The sequence below is a fragment of the Heteronotia binoei genome, chromosome 13 (genome assembly GCF_032191835.1).
Source record: "Heteronotia binoei isolate CCM8104 ecotype False Entrance Well chromosome 13, APGP_CSIRO_Hbin_v1, whole genome shotgun sequence".
Lineage (NCBI taxonomy): Eukaryota > Metazoa > Chordata > Lepidosauria > Squamata > Gekkonidae > Heteronotia > Heteronotia binoei.
Genome location: NC_083235.1, coordinates 49,792,750 through 49,814,210, shown reverse-complemented (window position 1 = coordinate 49,814,210; position 21,461 = coordinate 49,792,750). Strand labels below are relative to the sequence as shown.

At 42.3% G+C, this 21,461-nt stretch overlaps 1 protein-coding gene across 2 annotated transcripts in view; it reads right to left on the bottom strand.

Moving 5' to 3' along the window:
- The window catches only part of CEP112 (centrosomal protein 112), a 507,150-nt gene that overhangs the window by 140,136 nt on the left and 345,553 nt on the right, over nt 1-21,461 (bottom strand). For both annotated transcript variants that reach the window (XM_060252333.1, XM_060252332.1), the window contains exon 22: nt 16,905-16,967. In XM_060252333.1, coding sequence (XP_060108316.1) covers nt 16,905-16,967 — 63 coding nt within the window. The remainder of the gene's footprint in view (nt 1-16,904; nt 16,968-21,461) is intronic.

The following is a 21,461-nucleotide window of genomic DNA, read 5'->3' as shown; positions in this document are numbered from 1 at the left end:
CTGTTTGTTTGGTTTGAGTGGACTGAAGGTGATTGTTGCTGATTGATTAGGAGTGGTTGTGTTCCTGGGGCAGACTGACGCCCCACCCTCTTTGCATTATTAAGCTGCGCCTTGTCAGAGGCATGAGCCATTGGCGCGAGCCGAAGGGTGAAAGCTAAAGGGCTCTTGGCCTGTGGCTCTTAGCCTGCGGGCTGTGTAAGGACCAGGAACCCAGATCCCTATTTTCCTTGTGTTCCCAATAAGGTAAGTAGACCCTCCAGAAAAAGAGACACACAAACAAACAGGATTTAAAGGGGACTGTATATTTTTAAAAAGCTATCATGAAGGTAGAATGCCAGCAGGGGGGTGGGGGCTTTCCAGTGTTTTGCACTGAGTGTCACATGTATGACTATCTGCCCACAGGAGTCTTGGGTGTGTGCTCGATGCAAGGAGCTCCTGGTACTCAGGGAACAAGTTCATACCCTTGAGGCTGAGGTGACTGACCTGGAGAAGCAGAGACAGTCAATTAGGCACTCGGAGAAGACTCTTGGGGACGTATTAGATCAGCCTCACTCTGAACGTGGCAGCCCCGTTGCTGCCAGAAAGCATGAGGGTCGAGAGGGAACAGGGCACCGTGCTGAGGATAAGGGGAATGCGCCCTCAGAAGGGACCTCTTCTTCAGTTGGTGAGCGGGAATCCTTTTGTACCAAGGAACCATCCCTGGGCAGGAAGAGAGGAGGGGTCTTGGTAGTTGGTGATTCAATCCTTAGGCAAGTAGACAGCTGGGTGGCAAAACCGCGTACTGACCGTATGCCTGGTGCGAAGATAGCGGACATTACCCATGTAGTAGATAGGCTGATAGACAGTGCTGGGGAGGAGCCAGTGGTTGTGGTGATTGGCACCAACGATGTGGGGAAATGCAGTCGTGAGGTCCTGGAGGAAAAATGTAGGCTGCTAGGCGGGAGACTTAAGGCCAGGACCTCCAAGGCAGCCTTCTCAGAAGTGCTACCTGTTCAACGTGCAGGGCAGGAGAGACAGGCACAAATTAGAAGTCTCAATGTGTGGATGAGACGATGGTGTAAGGAGGAAGAGTTTAAGTTTGATAGGCACTGGGATGCTTTCTGGAACAAGTGGGAGCTGTACAAAAGAGACGGTCTCCACTTGTCCCCAGATGGAACTAGGCTGCTGGCACTTAAAATCAAAAAGGTGACAGAGCAGTTTTTAAACTAAATCTTGGGGGAAAGCCGACAGGAGATGAAATGTCTCTGGTTTGGGAGGACTCATCTCAAAGAGATGAAGGGTTAGCTGTTACTTTTCTACTGGGTAATGGATCAGAGTTGTCCACCGAGATGGTGACAAACAGTATAGACTGTCTGCCAAAGTCTCGAGGCGGCAGGAGGAAGGTTGCGGGCCTAGCTTGCCTGGAAAATTACAGATGTTTGTATGCAAATGCTAGAAGTGTTCGAAGTAAAATTGGTGAGTTGGAATGTTTAGTGTTGGGAGAAAACATAGACATTGTGGGAATTTCAGAAACTTGGTGGAATGAGGAGAATCAGTGGGACACGGTGATTCCTGGATATACGTTATATCGGAAGGATAGGGAGGGAAGGGTTGGAGGTGGGGTGGCTTTGTATGTCAGAGAGGTTATACGGTCCAGTAAGACTGAGGTCAAAGAATTAGATTCCCTTCTAGAAATACTTTAGGTCGAAATAGAGGGTCCAAAAGGAAATTTAACTATGGGAGTTTGTTATCGCCCACCAAATCAAAAGATAGAGGACGGTTATAATATGATGGAAGGATTAAAGATAGTGGCTAAATGTAAAAACTGTGTCGTAATAGGTAATTCTAACTACCCACAGATTGATTGGATCAATATGTGTTCAGGTCGAGAGAAAGAGATTGAGTTTCTAGATGCTCTCAATGACTGTGCTATGGAGCAGATGGTCACAGAACCTACCAGGGGTGCGGCAGTCCTGGATTTCGTCCTAAGTAATGCTCAAGACGGTGGGAGATGTAAAAGTGATCGCACCGCTTGGGAGCAGTGACCATAACGTTATTGATTTCACCATTTGTATAAATAGGGAGTTGCCCCAAAAGACCAGCACAACCACATTTAACTTTAAAAGGGGTAAATTCTCTGAGATGAGGAGGCATGTGAAGAGGAAACTGAAAGGAAAGGTAAATACAGTCAAAACCCTTAGGGAAGCTTGGAGGCTATTTAAAATTACAATCCTAGAAGCTCAGATAAAATATATACCACAAGTTAGGAAAGGCACAAACAGGTATAAGAAAAGGCCTGCATGGTTAGCAAACAAAGTAATGGAAGCTGTAAAAGGTAAGAAGGACTCCTTTAAGCGGTGGAAAGCTAGTCCAAGTGACAATAAAAGGGAACATAGGCTGTGGCAAATCAAATGCAAGACTGTGATCAGGTAGGCAAAAAGGGACTATGAGGAGCATATTGCAAAAAACATAAAGACCAACAATAAAAATGTCTTCAAATATATTAGAAGCAGGAAACCAGACAGGGAGGCAGTGGGGCCCTTGGATGACCAAGGGGTCAAAGGATTACTGAAGGAGGATAGAGAAATGGCTGAGAAGCTGAATGCATTTTTTGCCTAAGTCTTCACTGTGGAAGATGAGAAGTGTTTGCCTGCTCTAGAACCATTAATTTTGGAAGGGGTGTTGAAAGACCTGAGTCAAATTGAGGTGACAAGAGAGGAGGTCCTACAACTGATTGACGAATTAAAAACTAATAAGTCACCAGGTCCGGATGGCATACATCCAAGAGTTCGGAAAGAACTCAAAGTTGAACTTGTGGATCTCCTGACAAAAATATGTAATCTTTCATTTAAATCTGCCTCCGTTCCTGAGGACTGGAAGGTAGCAAATGTCACCTCCATCTTTAAAAAAGGTTCCAGAGGAGATCCGGGAAATTACAGGCCAGTCAGTCTGACTTCAATACCGGGAAAGTTGGTAGAAACCATTCTCAAAAGCAGAATGAGTAGGCACATTGATGAACACAAGTTATTGAGGAAGACTCAGCATGGGTTCTGTAAGGGAAGATCTTGCTTCACTAACCTGTTACAGTTCTTTGAGGGGGTGAACAAACATGTGGACAAAGGGGACCCAATAGACGTTGTTTACCTTGACTTCCAGAAAGCTTTTGATAAAATTCCTCATCAAAGGCTCCTTAGTAAGCTTGAGAGTCATGGAGTAAAAGGACAGGTCCTCTTGTGGATCAAAAACTGGCTAATTAATAGGAAGCAGAGAGTGAGTATAAATGGGCAGTCTTCACAGTGGAGGACGGTAAGCAGTGGGGTGCCGCAGGGCTCGGTACTGGGTCCCATGCTCTTTAACTTGTTCATTGATGATCTGGAGTTGGGAGTAAGCAGTGAAGTGGCCAAGTTTGCAGATGACACTAAATTGTTCAAGGTGGTGAAAATCAGAGAGGATTGTGAGGTACTCCAAAGGGATCTGTTGAGGCTGGGTGAGTGGGCGTCAACATGGCAGATGAGGTTCAATGTGGCCAAGTGCAAAGTAATGCACATTGGGGCCAAGAATCCCATCTACAAATACAAGTTGATGGGGTGTGAACTGGCAGAGACTGACCAAGAGAGAGATCTTGGTGTCGTGGTAGATAACTCACTGAAAATGTCGAGACTGCGTGCAATTGCAATATAAGAAGGCCAACGCCATGCTGGGAATTATTAGGAAGGAATTGAAAACAAATCAGCCAGTATCATAATGCCCCTGTATAAATCGATGGTGCCGTCTCATTTGCAGTACTGTGTACAATTCTGGTCACTGCACCTTAAAAAGGATATTATAGCATTGGAGAAAGTCCAGAAAAGGGTAACTAGAATGATTAAGGGTTTGGAACACTTTCGCTATGAAGAAAAGTTAAAACGCTTGGGGCTCTTTCTTGGAGAAACGACTGCGGGGTGACATGATAAAGGTTTACAAGATGATGCATGGGATGGAGAAAGTAGAAAAAGAAGTACTTTTCTCCCTTTCTCACAATACAAGAACTCGTGGGCATTCAATGAAATTGCTGAGCAGTCAGGCTAAAACGGATAAAAGGAAGTACTTCTTCACCCAAAGGGTGATTAACATATGGAATTCACTGCCACAGGAGCTAGGTTTAAGAGGGGATTGGATAAAAATATGGAACAGAGGTCCATCAGTGGCTATTAGTCACAGTATATATATTAGTCTCACACACACACACTGTGTGTGTGTGTGTATACACACGAACACATATATTGTATGCAATTGGGAGTGCTGTTGCCATTGCCATCAGGAAGGCCAGCACTGTGTACCACCCACACTGGGCCCTGGCAGCTGCTCTACCTCAAAATATGCTGGCACATTTAGTAAGCCCTTCCTTCAGCTGCTACTATTGGAACCCTGCCTCAAGCTACAACCAAGCTTGCTTGGTTTCAAGAAAATCTTTCAACAGCTATTTTTCATACTTTTCTTTGGTTGAAATTGCTGTGAAAGGTAGCAGAGAATTGTATTGCAATTAATGAATTAATTTCAATTTATATGAAGTTCATACAAGCTCTTCTGCAGTTATCCCAAAAAGGATATTTATGAGGGGCTTGCAGCCTTTTACTGGCTGTGTTTCCCATGCTTTTAAAAGCAACCTGTTGTGCAGATACTTAGCCAGTGAACTACTTTCATCCTTTTTAATATCTACAGGAGGAGTTTAATTTTGGTGTCAGACAGCTGTTAAAAGCAGGACCAATAAAATGGTGCCAAGTTCATAGTACCATCTCTTCCAGTGCTATTGAGATATACCACATTAATCTCCAATAATCTCTTTCTGCCCCACACCTCTTGCTCTCACTCACTTACACAGAAATCTCATAGGAGGCCACCTGGCTACAACTGGGGGTGCCAACTTTTCATTGGCAGAGCTCCTATGTTTGCAACAACAGTATGATGAATAGAAAAGTTTCATCCAGTAAAAATTGAAGGAAAGAAAGAAAGGGAAGGGAAGGGAAGGGAAGGGAATGAAAGGAAAGGAAAGGAAAGGAAAGGAAAGGAAAGGAAAGGAAAGGAAAGGAAAGGAAAGGAAAGGAAAGGAAAGGAAAGGAAAGGAAAGGAAAGGAAAGGAAAAACATAAACATAAGAGGTGCCATGTTGGATCAGGCCAGTGGGCTATCCAGTCCAAAATTCTCTCATATAATGCCCCAAAAGCACCAGAATGTCCACCCATGGGGCCAGGGCACTAGAAACCCTCCCACTGTTGCTTCCCCCCCTCCCAGCACCAAGAATACAGAGAGAGCATCACTTGCAGGGAAAGAAAGAAAGAAAGAAAGAAAGAAAGAAAGAAAGAAAGAAAGAAAGAAAGAAAGAAAGAAAGAAAGAAAGAAAGAAAGAAAGAAAGAAAGAAAGAAAGAAAGAAAGAAAGAAAGAAAGAAAGAAAGAAAGAAAGAAGGGGGCAAAGTAAAAAAAAGACTTCCTCACCATCAGATAACCCCAGTCAGCAAAAATTCTGCCCAGGGGTTGTTTGATAAAAAAAAAAATAGCTACTGGAATGCCCACTCCCCACCCCTCCTGACTGAAAAACACACACACACCCTTCTTTGCCACCCAGGTCTTTGAGTGGTTGTCTGTGCATTCACACCACCCACTCTCCTTCCTCACTGCTGTTGGTCCTTTGGCTTTATTAGAATCAAACAGCAGTCAGAAGGAATTATTGGAGTGTCTGCGCCCACTCCAATGAGCATGCGTGGTGGGGTTTCTGCATATGCCCACTGGAGTTTGGGCATGAAAACCCTTTAGCTTGTTAAGTAGCATTTGGGTACGCAACCTGGATTTTTACCACTTCTCCATACTTGCTGTACCTTTTAACAGATAGGTAATATATCAGGGTATATAGGAAAGTCCATTATATACCTCATAACAAGAAAATAAAATATGCTTCTTCTCAAAATCCATTTCCTTATATATTTATATTCAAGGTGCTACATTTAAAACTTGTTCTCATTCTGCTTCTGAATTGCAATACATTTATTTACAATTTTAAGCTGTTTTTGTTGTTGTTCAGTCACACCACTGTTGTTCAGTCAGTTCAGACATTAATTTGATGTTGCATTAATTTGATGTTGTAGAAGAAGACCATATAATATCAGGAGAGCCAGTTTGGTGTAGGAGAGCCAGTTTGGTGTAGTGGTTAAGTGTGCGGACTCTTATCTGGGAGAACCGGGTTTGATTCCCCACTCCTCCACTTGCACCTGCTAGCATGGCCTTGGGTCAGCCATAGCTCTGGCAGAGGTTGTCCTTGAAAGGGCAGCTGCTGTGAGAGCCCTCTCAGCCCCACCCACCTCACAGGGTGTCTGTTGTGGGGGAGGAAGGTAAAGGAGATTGTGAGCTGCTCTGAGACTCTTCGGAATGGAGGGCAGGATATAAATCCAATATCTTCTTCAATATCTTCTTCTTTATTTTTATTTTTAATTCAATTAATGTGGGGTTACTTTTAAATCTTTCTTCTTTTCGCCTTAGCAGATTCGTTAATTCTTAATACCTCTTGTTTCTTTCTTTTCTTTGTTGTGTAGTGAAGCTGACAGCTATGCCTCTAAAAAAGGCTTTACTTGTGTCCCACACTACTCTCATTAGTATATATACTCTGGCTGGATATTTCGTTTAAAAAATTCATTTAACTCTTTTTTGGTGGCCTCCACAATTTCCTTGTTTTTCAAGTTATAAGTATTTAATTTTCATCTAGGTTTCTTGTAACTCTTAACCAGATTGTCACTGGACTATGGTCTGCGAACGATCTGGGGAGGATTTCTGCCTCCACAATGTCCTTCATCATATTATATTAATTATATCATATCAATTATATCATATTATATCAATTATATCAATTTGATATAAGAATAAAATTTGATTTGATTTGATATGAGCTGATATCCAACACATGTTGATTCTTGACCATGACTGGTTGTCTGTCTGAATAGAATGTATAGTCTCTTGTTGCCAAATTCTTAGTTCTGCATGCATCAACCAGATTGAGTTCAGTCAATTGGAAAAAAGTTTTTGGAAGTTGGTGGGCCTTATTCTTTTTCTTCTGCTTTGATGTTTTTTGTCTTGATTTAAGTCAAGAATCGCTTTGTAATCACCAATTAGGCAATGATTCATATAATTCAGATCTTTTATCTCTTGTTGCAGTCTCTTATAAATTTTTGTGAATCATTTGGAGCATATAAACTTATTATCAACATTTTCAGTTCTTCCTTTTGTATTTCCACCATTAGATATCTCCCGTCTGTTGAAGCTTGGACCAATTTTGGTTTCAATTCTTTTTTTATATATGTTACTACACCTCTTTTTTTCTTCGTTGGATCAGCAGCAATAAAGGGTTTCTCTAACTTTTTACATTCAGGAAGTGTTGGTCACTTTTCCTAATATGAGTTTCTTGGAGACAAATTAATTCAACTTTTAATGTATTAAGTTGAGTGAAAATTCTATTACATTTTTTGGGGGAATTCAATCCGTTCACATTGATTGATAATATTTTGATCTGATCATACTTCATAATGGGCAATCTGAATTATTACCATCTTTATAGCTCATCTTCGTACCCCTTTATTTTTAACATTGTCTTTTGGGCTTTTGAAGGAAGAAAAAGGAGAGCCCTTTTGACATCTTGAGAATGGAGCCTCTCATCATTTGCAGACGTAGGAAAGAAAGCTGGAAGAGAGATGTCCAAGTTCAGGTGGAAGACATTATTTTTGAGAGGAAGGACACCTCAGAGAGAGGGAAAATGCCAGTGTCATGAAGTGAAGGGGCATCATAAAGTAGAGCCATGAGTTCAACTATTTGCTTGGCAGGAAGATGGTCATCAATAACACTGCTTCACATGATAAGAAACAAAGAGAACAGGTGGTCATAAGTTCAAAAGGTGTCCCTGTGAGTAATGAGAAATAAAAGCAGATCCCATGATGGAGTGAGTGGTATGACTGGAGAAAATAGATGGAGAAAAGGTCTCTTAGGAACTGCTTAATATTAGGGTGCAAGAATATAGGGTACCTGTGGATGGGACTGCAACATGCCTAGGTGGCCACAAGGTAGATCCTTACAGAAGAGTAGCTGAGACCGGAGCCTACGAGCAATAGTAAAAAGTTAGAGTAATAGAAAAGTCCCACCATGGAGGGATATCTGGAGGGTGGCCAAAATGGCTGAAAGGTGAATTTTAAAAGAGGAATAACTCAAACCAGAGTCTTTAAAATGATCCAGGTAAGTCAAAATGTCAGGAACTGGAGCAGAATCCGGCACAGAAAGCTGCATAAGCAGAGAAATGATGCCACTCAGCAGGGTAACGTTTTTTGGTAGTAGGTTTGCAAGCATTCAAAATGATGTCTTGAACAGCAGGAGGAAGGATTAGAGGGAGATTCTCCAGGCTCTGAGTTTGAGAAGGTCCAGGTTGTGGCTGTGGTGTAGCTGTTTCCCTTGGTGCTGAGAGCCAGTCTGGTGTAGTGGTTAAGTGCATGGACTCTTATCTGGGAGAACTGGGTTTGATTCCTCACTCCTCCACTTGCACCTGCTGGAATAGCCTTGGGTTAGCCATAGCTATCACAGAGGTTGTCCTTGAAAGGGCAGCTGCTGTGAGAGCCCTCTCAGCTCCACCCACCTCACAGAGTGTCTGTTGTGGGCGGAGAAGATAAAGGAAATTGTAAGCCACTCTGAGTCTCTGATTCAGAGAGAAGGGTGGGGTATAAATCCGCAATTCTTCTTCTTCTTAAAAGGTCCGGCTTGGACGGGAAGTGGAGATACGTTCCTCTGGATAGTTGAAGGAGGTGGGTGAACCATGGTTGTCATGGCCACCATGGGGTCACCAGGATGCAGTCTGCTTTGTCATGTGCAATCTTCTGCAGTGTCCTGAGAATTAAAGGGAAAGGGGGAGGATGTAATGCAGTGGACCCGACCAGGAATGGAAAAAGGCATCTCCCAGAGAGGGGGGAATCCAAGTTCTGACTGTAGAACACTGCGCACTTGGCATTGACATGGGTGGCAAGGCAGCGATCTTTGGATGACCAAAATATCGGAAGATTAGTTTGAGCAATTGTGGGTTGAGAAACCATTCATGGTCGTCTGCTTTGGTACAGCTGAGAAAATCTGCCTGACAGTTCTGAATGCCTGGAAGATGAACAGCCATGAGATGGGTGTTGTGACCTCTGCACCCGTGTCACAGAGTAATCGCCCACTTGCAAAGTCTGGCAGAGACTGTGTTTCCCTGCTTGATGACAAAGTAAACTGTCACAATATTGTCTATTGTCACATGAACATGATGGCCGCAAAGAGATGGAAGAAAAGACCTGAGGGCATGATGAATGGCCATAAGTTCTAGACAACTGATGTGGAGTGTTCTCTCTGAGGATGTCCAGTTCCCCTGAGCTGTGAGAGATCCATGACGGGCTCCTCAACCCCACATGGAGGCATCTGAGGTGACAATTGCTGTAGGGAGTGGAAGATGAAAAGGTAACCCGCAAAGGAGGTTGTTCTCTACAGTTCACCAGTGGAGAGATGGAAGGAGTCACGTAGGGAATGTGAACCTTCTCTGGAAGGTTAGAGCCTGTTGAATTGGAAAAGACATCACAAAAGAGGCAAGGGTTTGAATCTGTAGAGCCCTGTCTAAGGGCAGAAAGGCCTTGTATGGGATGATACAGAGCCTGGCATCAATAAATTTCAAGACTTGAGTGGGAGTCAGTGAAGACTTTGCCAGATTGACACAGAGTCCTAGAGATTCCAGAAGGCGAATGGTGGTATCTATGTTTTGGAGACATGTGGGAGAATTAGCTATGAGAAGCCAATCGTCTATGTACAGAAATATTGTGATTCCCCTTCGTCTGAGAGTGGCTGCCACAACAGCCATACATTTGGTGAATACCTTTGGGGTGGTGAAGAGGCCAAAGGAGATGACAAGATACTAGAAATGATGATCTTCGACTGTGAATCTCAGGAAGTGTTTGTGTTGGAAATATGAAAACATGCATCCTGTAAGTCTAGGGATGCAAGCCAAGAGTTTTGTGGGATCAGCAGAAGAATGGTTTGTAGTGTAATCATCCTGAATTTTTTGTGTGGGATGCAATGGCTGAGTTGACACAGATCCATGATTGGATCCCCCCCCCAGTCCGATTTTGGTACAATGAAGTTCCAAGAGTAGAATCTTCTCCAAAGCTGGGAAAGGTTCTATTGTTCTCTTTTGAAGTAAGGCATGTACTTCTTCTTGAAGAAAAATGGAGGGTGGAGTTGGCATGAAATGATGTATCTAAGAGAGTGAATGAAACTCTATGGCATAGTCAAGACAGATTATAGTCAGTACCCAGGATTCTCTTGTGATGTCTTCCAAAGCAGAAAGAAAAGGACGTAGTCTGGTTCCAAGAGGCAAGGTTACAGTAATTTGGAGAGTCAAAGAGACTGTTTGGTCTGCTGGTTAGGTTTTTTTTAGCAGACTAGGCATGGGGTTAGTGTTAGAAAGCTGGCTGTTTAGTAGAAGATGCTTTACGCTTCCAATAATCAGATTGGTGAGGGGAGCAAGGGCACTTGTAAGAAGACTGTCTCCAAGCTTTTGGTTTATAAGATCATTGAATAGCAGGCTGGGAAACCCTGAAATATTTAGCCCTTTTGTAACTGTCATCCACATTGCTCAAAATCTCACTGGTGGTGGCATGGAACAAGCCAAGGCTGTCAGAGGGCAAGTCTTCAATCTTCCACTTAATGTCCAGTTACAGAGATGCGGATCTGACACACATGGTGACAGAGGGCAACAGAAGTGGCCAAAACTCTGGAGGTGCAAGAGACAGCATGTCTTAACAGAATTAATTTGTTGTCCAGTAACCCTAGAGAGTTCAGCAATGAGATCGTATGCAGTCTTGCATGAAGTTTCAGGCAGTTCAGACAGAAGAGGTGTAAATTCATTGGCTAAGTTAAATGCATAGGCAGAGAAATATGCCAGGTAGTTATGAATTTTAGCAGAGGTGGTTGTCAGGATATACATCTTTCGCCCTAGAGTATCGAGGTTTCTGCCTTCCTTGTCAGGAGGTGAGGGATTCTTGGTTTGTTTGGATTTACTGGCAGAATGGACAATAACTGAGTTGGGTGCCGGGTGTGTCAAGAGAAATTTAGAGTCTGAAGCTTGACCCCAATAAAGGGATTCAAAGCATTTAGAAATAGGAGGAATAGAAGCTGGCTTCTCCCAGGCCTCACAGAGACCTTTGAGGTGGACAGGAAGCATAGGCAAAAGAGAACTTGGGACACTGGAAGAGTGGACGATGTCATGAACAACATCTGAAACAGGTGGTGAATCAGATCCTAATTGAATGTTAGGTGTGGCTACCATACATGTCAGGAGATCCAAATAAATTTTAGAGCTCTCTGAAGGAGAAAGAGATCCCGGTTGTGGAATATCTGCAGCAGGGGAGGCTGGATGATTGCTATCTGGAGAAGAGTCTGACTTGCCTGAATCCGAGGAATCTTGAGTTTACATCAATGGCCCTGAGGGGTCAGTTGCACTGAGTAAATAATCCTGAGAAGCATGATGGTCCAAGACAACTGGTTTAGTGGGTGGAAGAACTGAGATAGTGGCTGAAGCAATGCTTGTGGAATTCGTGCATTCCTGAGACAGTATTCCCAGCAGGAAAAATGTAGATCTGGTACAATACAGTCCAGGGAGCGGTAGTAGGATTGGTGATGAGAAGGATCCCTGTAGGGCTGATATGACAGTGAGCGAGAGGTATGAGCCTGTGATCTAATTCAACAGGACTCTTCTTATGTTCATAATTATCTCTATACAGGGTTGCCACTAAAATTTTATTTTTCATTTTCCTGACTTTCCCTGACCAACTTTTGTCAGTTTCCCTGACCACCATTCAAATATTACCACAAGTTAAAAAATGAATTTTTTCATTAAGTCTTTCATTAATGCAAGACTTAATGAAATGTTCCACTCTACAAGTCTCAACTGCAAAAATATTAGCCAAAGTAAGAGATTTAATATCAGCTTCTTTCAACATTAACTTCAGCAACATTGTTTTGCATCAAAAATTACACCAAGATACAAACTTCAATTCAAGTGAACTCTGAATGCTAACAAAAGTAGGAACTTTCCAAAGCTGGGAAAGTTTCACTTTCACTTTCTGGTTCCAGAAAGTGTAATGAGCAGATCAGCAGCAAGAAAGGAGGTGGAGTCTCTGCAATCTAGAGAAGCAGACAACCCTCATTCACAACCTTTATGTATGGGAGGAGTCAGGAAAGAGGGTGAGAGAGCTGGTACTCTGTAAACTCCAGCAGGAACAAAATTTACTTTGCATGGTGCAGAGTAGAAAGTGCTAGTTGTCTGCGCAATCCAACGACAGCAAAACTCATTTGCAACTCTGTGCTGGGTTTGGCAGGAGACAAAATGTCCATTCCATACATAAGCATGACCCAAAAAACATGCTTCTCTTTATATGTAAGTTAAATGCAGTACTAGCTGGTAGGGATGAAAACAGGTGTTTAAAGTTTGTATATTTTGCTAAACGTTTAAACTAGCCTTGCTAGCAAATGCCTTGCTTTGCAAATGCTACAGGCAGACCTTGGAAATCATACAGGGACAGAGCTCAACAAACACATTAGGCTGGTTGCTGGGGGTGGAGTTGGGAAAGGGCATCATTAAGTTTTACTTGTATTCTGTTACTTCTCTATTTCAGTTGCCACAAGAACAGATCATGCTCTTGCAGCAGCAGGTCAAAAATCCACTGCATGAATATATTTTAATCACAATTTCCCTGACTTTCTCTGACCAATTTCCATTTCCCTGACTTTCCAGAAAGTGTCTGCTATATTTCCATTCCGTTAACACATAAAACAAAGTCCCAAATGTTCCCATAATTAGGAAGATGTGCATGACCTGGGTAGTAAGGAGCAGGTAATTTACTGACTCACTCTCTCTTGAGCTATTGCTGTGTTTATGTTTCCTCAGGCTCAGAGACTTGTTCTCCACTGCTTGTAGTTAGTTACTTCTCTCTCATGCTGAAATGCTTATGCCAGTTATACTGGTCTTCATAAGGAGGAAAACTGGAGCTTGCTGAGACAACTTCTGGCTATGGTGGGGTTGTCTTCCTGCTACTCTTTCTACTCATAGTTTGTGTGGGAAAGGTCAGAATGGCATGGTACCCAAGGTACAGTTAAGAGGGAAGCAGAAACTAAGCATATGGCATTGACATGACCTTTGCTCTCTCCATCTGGAAGAGATTAAACACTGCTCTGGAGCTCTTTTCTGAAGCCCCCTTCCAAACTAAGGAGCAACCCTACACAGTGGGCAAAAGAAATGATATGGAAAATAGAGCTTTCTGACATCTGAGAGTTTATCAGAAACTCAACTGCCATTTTGTTGCCTACTAACTAGAACCAGTCTGAGCCAAACAGAGAACCCATCTCTTCAAATAACCTGGAAAGTTCTAGCCCATCATTCTGGTGGTATCATGTAGAGCAGTGGTCCCCAATCTTCTTGGTACCAGGGACTGGCACCAGGGCCGGCCCGCCCACCGCAGCCCCAGGGCTGGTAGGGTGGGTGCACCAAATTCAGCCCCACCCCCCTGTGGCGCTCTGTAGCTGCCTCACCACCCCGCCCTCTCCACTCGCAGCACCATACAGCCTCACCACCACCACCCATGCCGCGAAGCCTCACCGCCTGCACTCGCAGTGCCTCCTCCACCTTCCGTTGTTACAATTTTAAGGCCGGGAAAGGGGTGGTGAAGTGCTGCCTTCCCCGGCTCTTTAAAGGCCAACAACCGCCCCCCCCCCGGCCGATCAGCTGGGAAAACCGCAGCAGCAGCGGTGGGCGACCCACTGAAGAAGCGGTGCTGCCCTTGCCTCCTCTCCACAGTGTGGTGGTTTTCCCAGCTGATTGGCAGCAGGCGGGTGGGGGGTCAGCCTTTAAAGAGCCAGGGAAGGCGGCGCTTCACCGTACCTTTCCCGGCCTTAAAATTGTAACAAAAGAGGATGCAGGAGGTGCTGCAAAGGGGGAGCGGGGAGGCGAGGCTGCATGGCGCCGGGGGGGGGGCAGGTTTTGCAGTCCGGTTGAGAACAGGCCACAGCCCGGTAGTGAACCGTGGCCTGGGAAGTGGGGACCTCTGATGTAGAGTACAGAATGCTCAATAAGTTCAGGGAGCAGGAGAAAAAAGTAATTTAAACATTACAGTCTTGGAGAATTTGCAAGTTACCATGTTTTGTCTTAGGTTAACAGAGTTTCTGCAGTAAAAAAAGAGGCTAATAATCAATTTTTCACTTAAAATTGAAGTAAACGGATGCTTGAGTTACAAGCCATACAGTATAGAATCAGAGTTGGAAAGCTTGACTAGGATCATCTAGTCCAACCCCCAGAACAATGCAGGAAACTCACAAATACCTCTCTTCCCACATCCCCAGTAATACCTGCTCCATGTCCAGAAAATGGGAAAAAAAATCCCTCCAGGATCCCTGTCAAAGCTGGCCTGGAGAAAAATTGCTGCCTGACTTCAAAGTGGCGAACAGAATTTCCCTAGCTGTGTAAAAAAGGGGCATGAAAACTAAGCACTGATGCAATTCTTTTTGCCCTCCTTCTCATAGAATCATAGAGTTGGAAGGCACCTCTAGGGTCATCTAGTCCAACCCCCTGCACAATGCAGGAAACTCACAAACACCTCCCCCTAAATTCACAAGATCTTCATTGGTGTCAGATGGCCATCTAGCCTCTGTTTAAAAACCTCCAAGGAAGGAGAACCCACCACCTCCCGAGGAAGTCTGTTCCACTGAGGAATTGCTATAATGGTCAGGAAGTTCTTCCTAATGTTGAGCCGGAAACTCTTTTGATTTAATTTCAATCCACTGGTTCTGGTACTACCTTCCGGGGCAACAGAAAACAATTCCACACCATCCTCTATATGACAGCCCTTCAAGTACTTGAAGATTGTGATCATATCACTTCTCAGCCGCCTCCTCTCCAGGCTAAACATCCCCAGCTCCTTCAACTTTTCCTTATAGGAATTGGGTCTCCAGACCCGTCACCATCTTCATCGACCTCCTCTGGACCCGTTCCAGCTTGTCTATATCCTTCTTAAAATGTGGTGCCCAAAACTAAACACAATACTGCAGGTGAGGTCTTACCAGAGCAGAGTAAAGCGATACCATCACTTCACGTGATCTGGACACTATACCTCTGTTGATACAGCCCAAAATTGCATTTGCCTTTTTAGCCTCCGCATCACATTGTTGACTCATGTTCAGCGTATGATCCACTAGGACTCCTAGATCCTTTTCACAATACTACTGCTAAGACAAGTCTTCCCCATCCAATAACCATGCATTGGATTTTTCCTACCTAAATGCAGAACTTTACATTTATCCCTGTTAAAATTCATTTTATTGATTTTAGCCCAGTTTTCCAGCCTGTCAAGGTCTTCCTGTACCCTGTTTCTATCTTCTTCTGTGTTTGCAACCCCTCCCAATTTAGTATCATCTGCAAACTTAATAAGCATTCCCTCTATTCCTTCATCCAAATCATGGATAAAGATGTTGAACAAAACAGGTCCCAGGACAGATCCTTGAGGCACTCCACTTGTCACTCCTCTCCAAGAAGATGAGGAACCATTCACAAGCACTCTTTGGGTGCGATCTGTCAACCAGTTACAGATCCACCTAACGGTAACAGCATCCAAACCACATCTTACCAACTTGTCAACAAGGATAGTATGTGAAACTTTATCAAAAGCCTTACTGAAATCAAGATAAATGATGTCTACAGCATTCCCCTGATCCAACAAGGTAGTCACTTTCTCAAAAAAAAGAGATAAGGTTAGTTTGACATGACTTGTTCTTGAGAAAACCATGCTGGCTCTTAGTAATTACATCCATTCTTTCTAAATATTCCAGGACCGACTGTTTGATGATTTATTCTAAAACTTTTCCAGGTATAATTTGATGATTTGTTCTAAAACTTTTCCAGGTATAATCTGTCTAAATTCACAGAATCAGCATTGCAGTAGATGGCCATCTAGCCTCCATTTAAAAACCGCCAAAGAAGGAAAACCCACCTGAAAGAAGAAAAGTCTGTTCCACTAAGGAACCACTCTAACTGTCCGAAAGTTCTTCCTAATGTTCAGTTGAAAACTCTTTCAATTTAATTTCAACCCATTGGTTCTGGTCTAACCTTCTGAGGTAGCAGAAAACAACTCCACACCATCCTCTACATGACAGCCCTTCAAGTGCTTGAAGAAGGTGATCATATCACCTCTCAGTCATCTCCTCTCCAGGCTAAACATACCCAGCTCCTTTAGCCTTTCCTCATAGGACTTGGTCTCCAGACCCCTCACCATCTTTGTTGCCCTCCTCAGGACACATTCCAGTTTGTCTATATCCTTCTTAAATGGTGGTGCCCAAAACTGAATACAATACTCTAGGTAATGTCTAACCAGAGCAGAGCAAAGCAGTACCACCACTTTGTGTGATCTGGACACTATACTTCTGTTGATACAGCCCCAAAGTGCATTTGCCTTTTTAGCTACCACATCACACTGTTGACTCATGTTCCTTGTATGGTCCACTAAGACCCCTAGATCCTTTTCACACATATTACTGCCAAGACAAGTCTCCCCCATCCTGTAATTATGCATTTGATTTTTCCTACATAAATTCAGAACTTTAAATTTATCTCCGTTAAAATTCATTTTATTTGTTTTAGCCCACTTTTCCAGCCTGTCAAGATCATCCTGTATCCTGACTCCATCTTCTACTGTATTTGCTACCCCTGTATAATTGTGTAAAGGGGGAAACAGGAACGAGGAGGGCTGAAATTAAATACTAGGGTTGTAAGAACAAAAGTAAGCAATGCTTATTGTTTTCTTGTAACTGAAAGAACTTTCTAAAAAAATTTCATTTGTTTGTTTGTTTTGTCTTACCTGTGCAGATTTGGCCAACTTCTGACTGTATTCCTTTTCAATCTGCTTCAACCTGCTGTTGGCCTGGAATACACACAAACACACACATAAAAAGAAAACTGATTATCTCAAATGAAGAATGTATACAGACATTTTGCCACTGACCCCAATTGCCTGGCACCTAGTCTACATGTCTATCGCTAAGCAGCTGGGATTCATGCCAACTCCAACGCCCTTTTGTGGCCGCCAAAAAAACCACTAGAGCTTGTCCTTGATCTAGGGCCAACTATTCATCACTTGAAAGGGTGTGTGTGGGGGGAATAGTACCTCTGCTGCTAATTATTAGGAAAACATAAAGGCCTCTGTGGGTTTTTTTTTTAAGAGAGAAAGAAAGAAATGGGGGAAGGTGGAGAATATCAGGATGATTTCATAGGTAAGAAGAAAAAAGGGAAGGAAAAAAGCCACACGCTCCACTGGAGGCTGTAAGGGTACAATGGGACAGATACTCTTATGATTTTCTATGCCAGCTGATGTCTGCAAGTTCCTTTTGTCATTTTCTTTTCACTAAAAGCTGACTGCTATTAAAAGTTAAAATCCAATGTGCCAGGGAACCATTGGGGCTCCTTTTGACCCACAGCTTTCTCCCTTGCTGGCTTATCTTTCATATCTCAAAGGTAAGGCATAAAGCATCCTGAAAACTGGGGTCCTTTGTTGTTTTGCAATCCCAGGCAATTGATAGGGTAGTGTTCGTTAAATTCAACTCACCAAAAAAAGCACTATACTTTATTTTTCAAACTTACCTGGAGCCCAATTTTGAAATATCATTTTCTTTTAATAAGAACTTCCAACAGACATATTGCTCTTGTGTTTCAGGGTATAAAAAGTAAAGTCATGTGTCTAAGAGTACATTTCTGGATATTATACTGGATTGGCTACAATCCAACTGCTCTAATGCCTGGGCCTTCTCTGTTCTTTAACAGAAGAAGGCAACACTCAGCTCAGGCTCAGGGCAATCACTGTGTACGCATGGAATGTTTTTCTTCATGAAAGTGAATGACAAGCTTTGGATGCTCACTGAATTTTGAGGAGAGTACAAGAAAAGTAGTCACTCATTCACTTCAGCTTTATGGGTAAAGATCTCAATTCAGTACTCAGTTCAATAGTTATAAGTTAGAATTAACTCCTCCAAACAAAATACCAAAGAAATAAGTAGCCTGATCCATGTAAGTAAGGGATTCCATTGAAGCTACAGAACTCTTTGCTGATAAAGCAGACCACCTATACTGAACTAGGGCTGAGCTATGGCCTAAGAAGTCCTTTCAATATCTAAGAGAGAAATATGGGCACATCTATGCTAACATTGTTTACAGACCGGTATCTCCTTACTGTTATAGTGGTACCAGCTCTGATCCACCAGCAACAGTAGCTTTGTAACTATGGAGACTAACAGGGAAGGAGGAACTTTGCTATGAGAAATCAGGCCTATCAGCTCAGTTTTCTTAAATATATCTTCCCTTCTAGATTTCAAAAGAAACCAAATTACTATGTCAAACTGCTATCAGCTTCTGTTCACATTAATTCTTCTCCCAATGATTTTTTTTAAATGAAATTATTATATTTGTTTCCTCCTCTTATATGGTACTCCCACAACTCTCCCATGCAGGCCCAAGATTCTTTCCCTGTATAATCATTGTAGGCTTCAGCTACTGGTGAATGTTTGCAGTGATTCCCATATAAATACAAGTTCTTGCAAATAAGTTCTTTGGAGTCTGGTTTGGCTCCATTCCAAAAGTGATAATTATTAAGATTGTAAGCTTTCTGGAGTCCAGTTTGGCCCCACATAGCAATAAGCAAGACTGTAAGTTTTTTGGATTCAATTTATTCATCCTTGGACCTGAGGAAGATTTGAAACAGTGTATTGGATCGACTTACCGTAGTCCATACTTTATATCTGAGATTTGTATATTGTATATATATTTGTATACAAATAACTGGCAATTACTAAACTATTTCTTGTTATGCCTGGAGCAGTGTATTTTTGATTTATAGCCTTCAGGTGGGGCCTGGAGATCTCCCACTTTTACCACTGATCTCCAGCTGGCAGACATCAGCTCCCCTGGAGTAAATGGCTGCTTTGAAGGGTGGACTCTATGGCATTGTACCATGCTGAGGCCCCTCCCCTCCCCAAACCCCACCCTCTCTCAGCTCCACCCCCAAAGTTTCCAGGTATTTTCCAACACAGACCAGGCAACCCTAGACAACAGATGGAAAACTGCCTCTACCAAGTTCATATGTGTATTGCATGTAATGAACCTGCTATCTGAATATAACCTAAATGAATAAAGAGTTAATAATTGTGGAGGAAGTTAAAAAATGACCCACATCTGGGGGATCCAATGGCAGGTACTTTCAAACACTAATGTCATATTTCATACAAAACAGATTTCAGTGCATGCTAGCAAGCTGTGAGATTCAATTCCCTTGTAAAAACAGACAGAATCTACAGACAGGTAGCAGCTGAATTTTCGTGCTAGGTAAGAATTAACTATCAGCACAGAAAGAAACATGCATAGTAGAAAGCAGCTAATATATTTCTTGAAAACAGCATAATTTTACAACTCTAATGTATTAGAGCAATTTTATTCATGCAAAAATCTGACTGCACTTGCAACTACTTATGCAAAAAATTCCATAAACAAGTAGCGGTCAAGTGATACTTTAAAGACAAACAAATTTTAGCTTAGCATAAGGTTTTTTGGATTAGAGCCCACTTTGTCAGATGCACTACAAGCGCCCTCAATTGGTAGATCAGAGTTTTAAACATCAAATATAATTAAGAGAAATATAGAAACCATTCTGTGCTTGCACAGGGGGCTCTTTACCTTTTTTTTCAGAGACCGTCCACAATATCAGTAGTTGCATTACCAACAATCACTCTAATTTTGCTAACACCTGTAACGTCTACCATTACATTTTAAATACTATTTAAATTTCTTGATGAATCCCAATATAGTACTTTCACACTGACTTCTATTATTGAAGTTTTTTTGCTGAAGAATGGTGACTGTTAGATGAGCAAAAGCAAGTTTTTGGAGAATGTTTTTACTGCTGGATTTGTGTTCATTTATTCCTATGCACATGGATGTATTTGTCCTGTATAGAGAGCTGCCACACAATAACATCGGAAGGGTATGTGAATGCATCCAAGATGGTATGTCTGATGTTACGAGGTTGTCAAATAGTGTTTATGTGGTGTCAAAAAGGCAAAACTGGACAATGTATGACTTTGTAGCATAATATATGTTTCTAGATTTGCCAAATCTTTAAAATAGAATATTTAGGGTTGCCAACACCCCTTTGGGAAAATTCCTGCATATCTGGAGGCATTGATTGGGAAGGGGAAGAAGTTTAGCAGGGATGTGATGTCATAGAATCCATCTTCTGAAGCTGCCATTTCCTCTAGGGGAATTGATCTCTGTAGTCTGGAGATCAGTTGTATTTCCAGGAGGCTGATAACTCTAATCACATACAGGAGATGCCTTCAATCTCCATGCTGTGTGTCGTGCAGGGGTGGCCAAACTGTTGTTCTTTCCACATAGTATGTAGCTCTCGAAGCCCCCACTACCCCATTGGCCAGCTTGAAGAAGGCATTTCTCTCTTTAAATTGCTTCTCCAAGCCAAGTCAGCCATCAGCTTGCATTTAAAGTTGCTTTCTTTCTGCCCTCCCTCCCCCAATTTATTTTCCTTCCTTCCTTCCTTTTCTCACACATCTGACGTTCATGTCTTGCGGCTCTGATGCTTATTCTATGTGGCTCTTACATTAAGCAAGTTTGGCAGCCCCTGGTGTAGTGTATACTAGAGCAGCAGATATCTAACTATATCAGTAATATGGTTTACTATACAAACTGATAATTACAGTAAACATTTAAAAAAGACTAATAGTATGCTTCTCTTTAATTTACAGGGAAAAAGTAAAAAATGCACTACTTGGCCAGTTAATGAAACAAAGACTATAGCAACATGGTCCTCTCAACTTACCTTCAGACAAAAGGTCTAGTTTATTATATAGCCAGCGTGTTCATAACCTCTTGAACTCAGAGATAATCGTAAGAGTGATGTATACCCAAGTAACACCACAATTAAACATATCTGAACTTGTCAGTATCTACTGTACACAGCTGAGATAGAGAGGCCCCAACAAAATGCCAAGGTGGGGTGGGGGTAATAAAACTCTTAATTTAATTAAATTTTCCTATGTCAAATTCAAAGATTCTTCGTGATTCTAGGAACTATATTTAGCCTTTTAAAAAACAGTTTGAATAAACTAGATACAAGGAACCCCCAAAAGTAAAATTTTGTTAAGAATAATCCCATTTTTAAATTCAAGCTGCTTCTGAAATGTTGAACACTCAGAATTCTCAATGGATCAGGGTGGCAATACAAATGGCTGTCTGAAAATGAGATCATAGTAATGCATTCTTTTATCACTCATTCTCAGACATAGGATCCTACTCCAAATTAAATAGCTTGTTGATTCTCTTTACCTGTATGTCACCTGCCCCTTGGTTTGCATAAAGC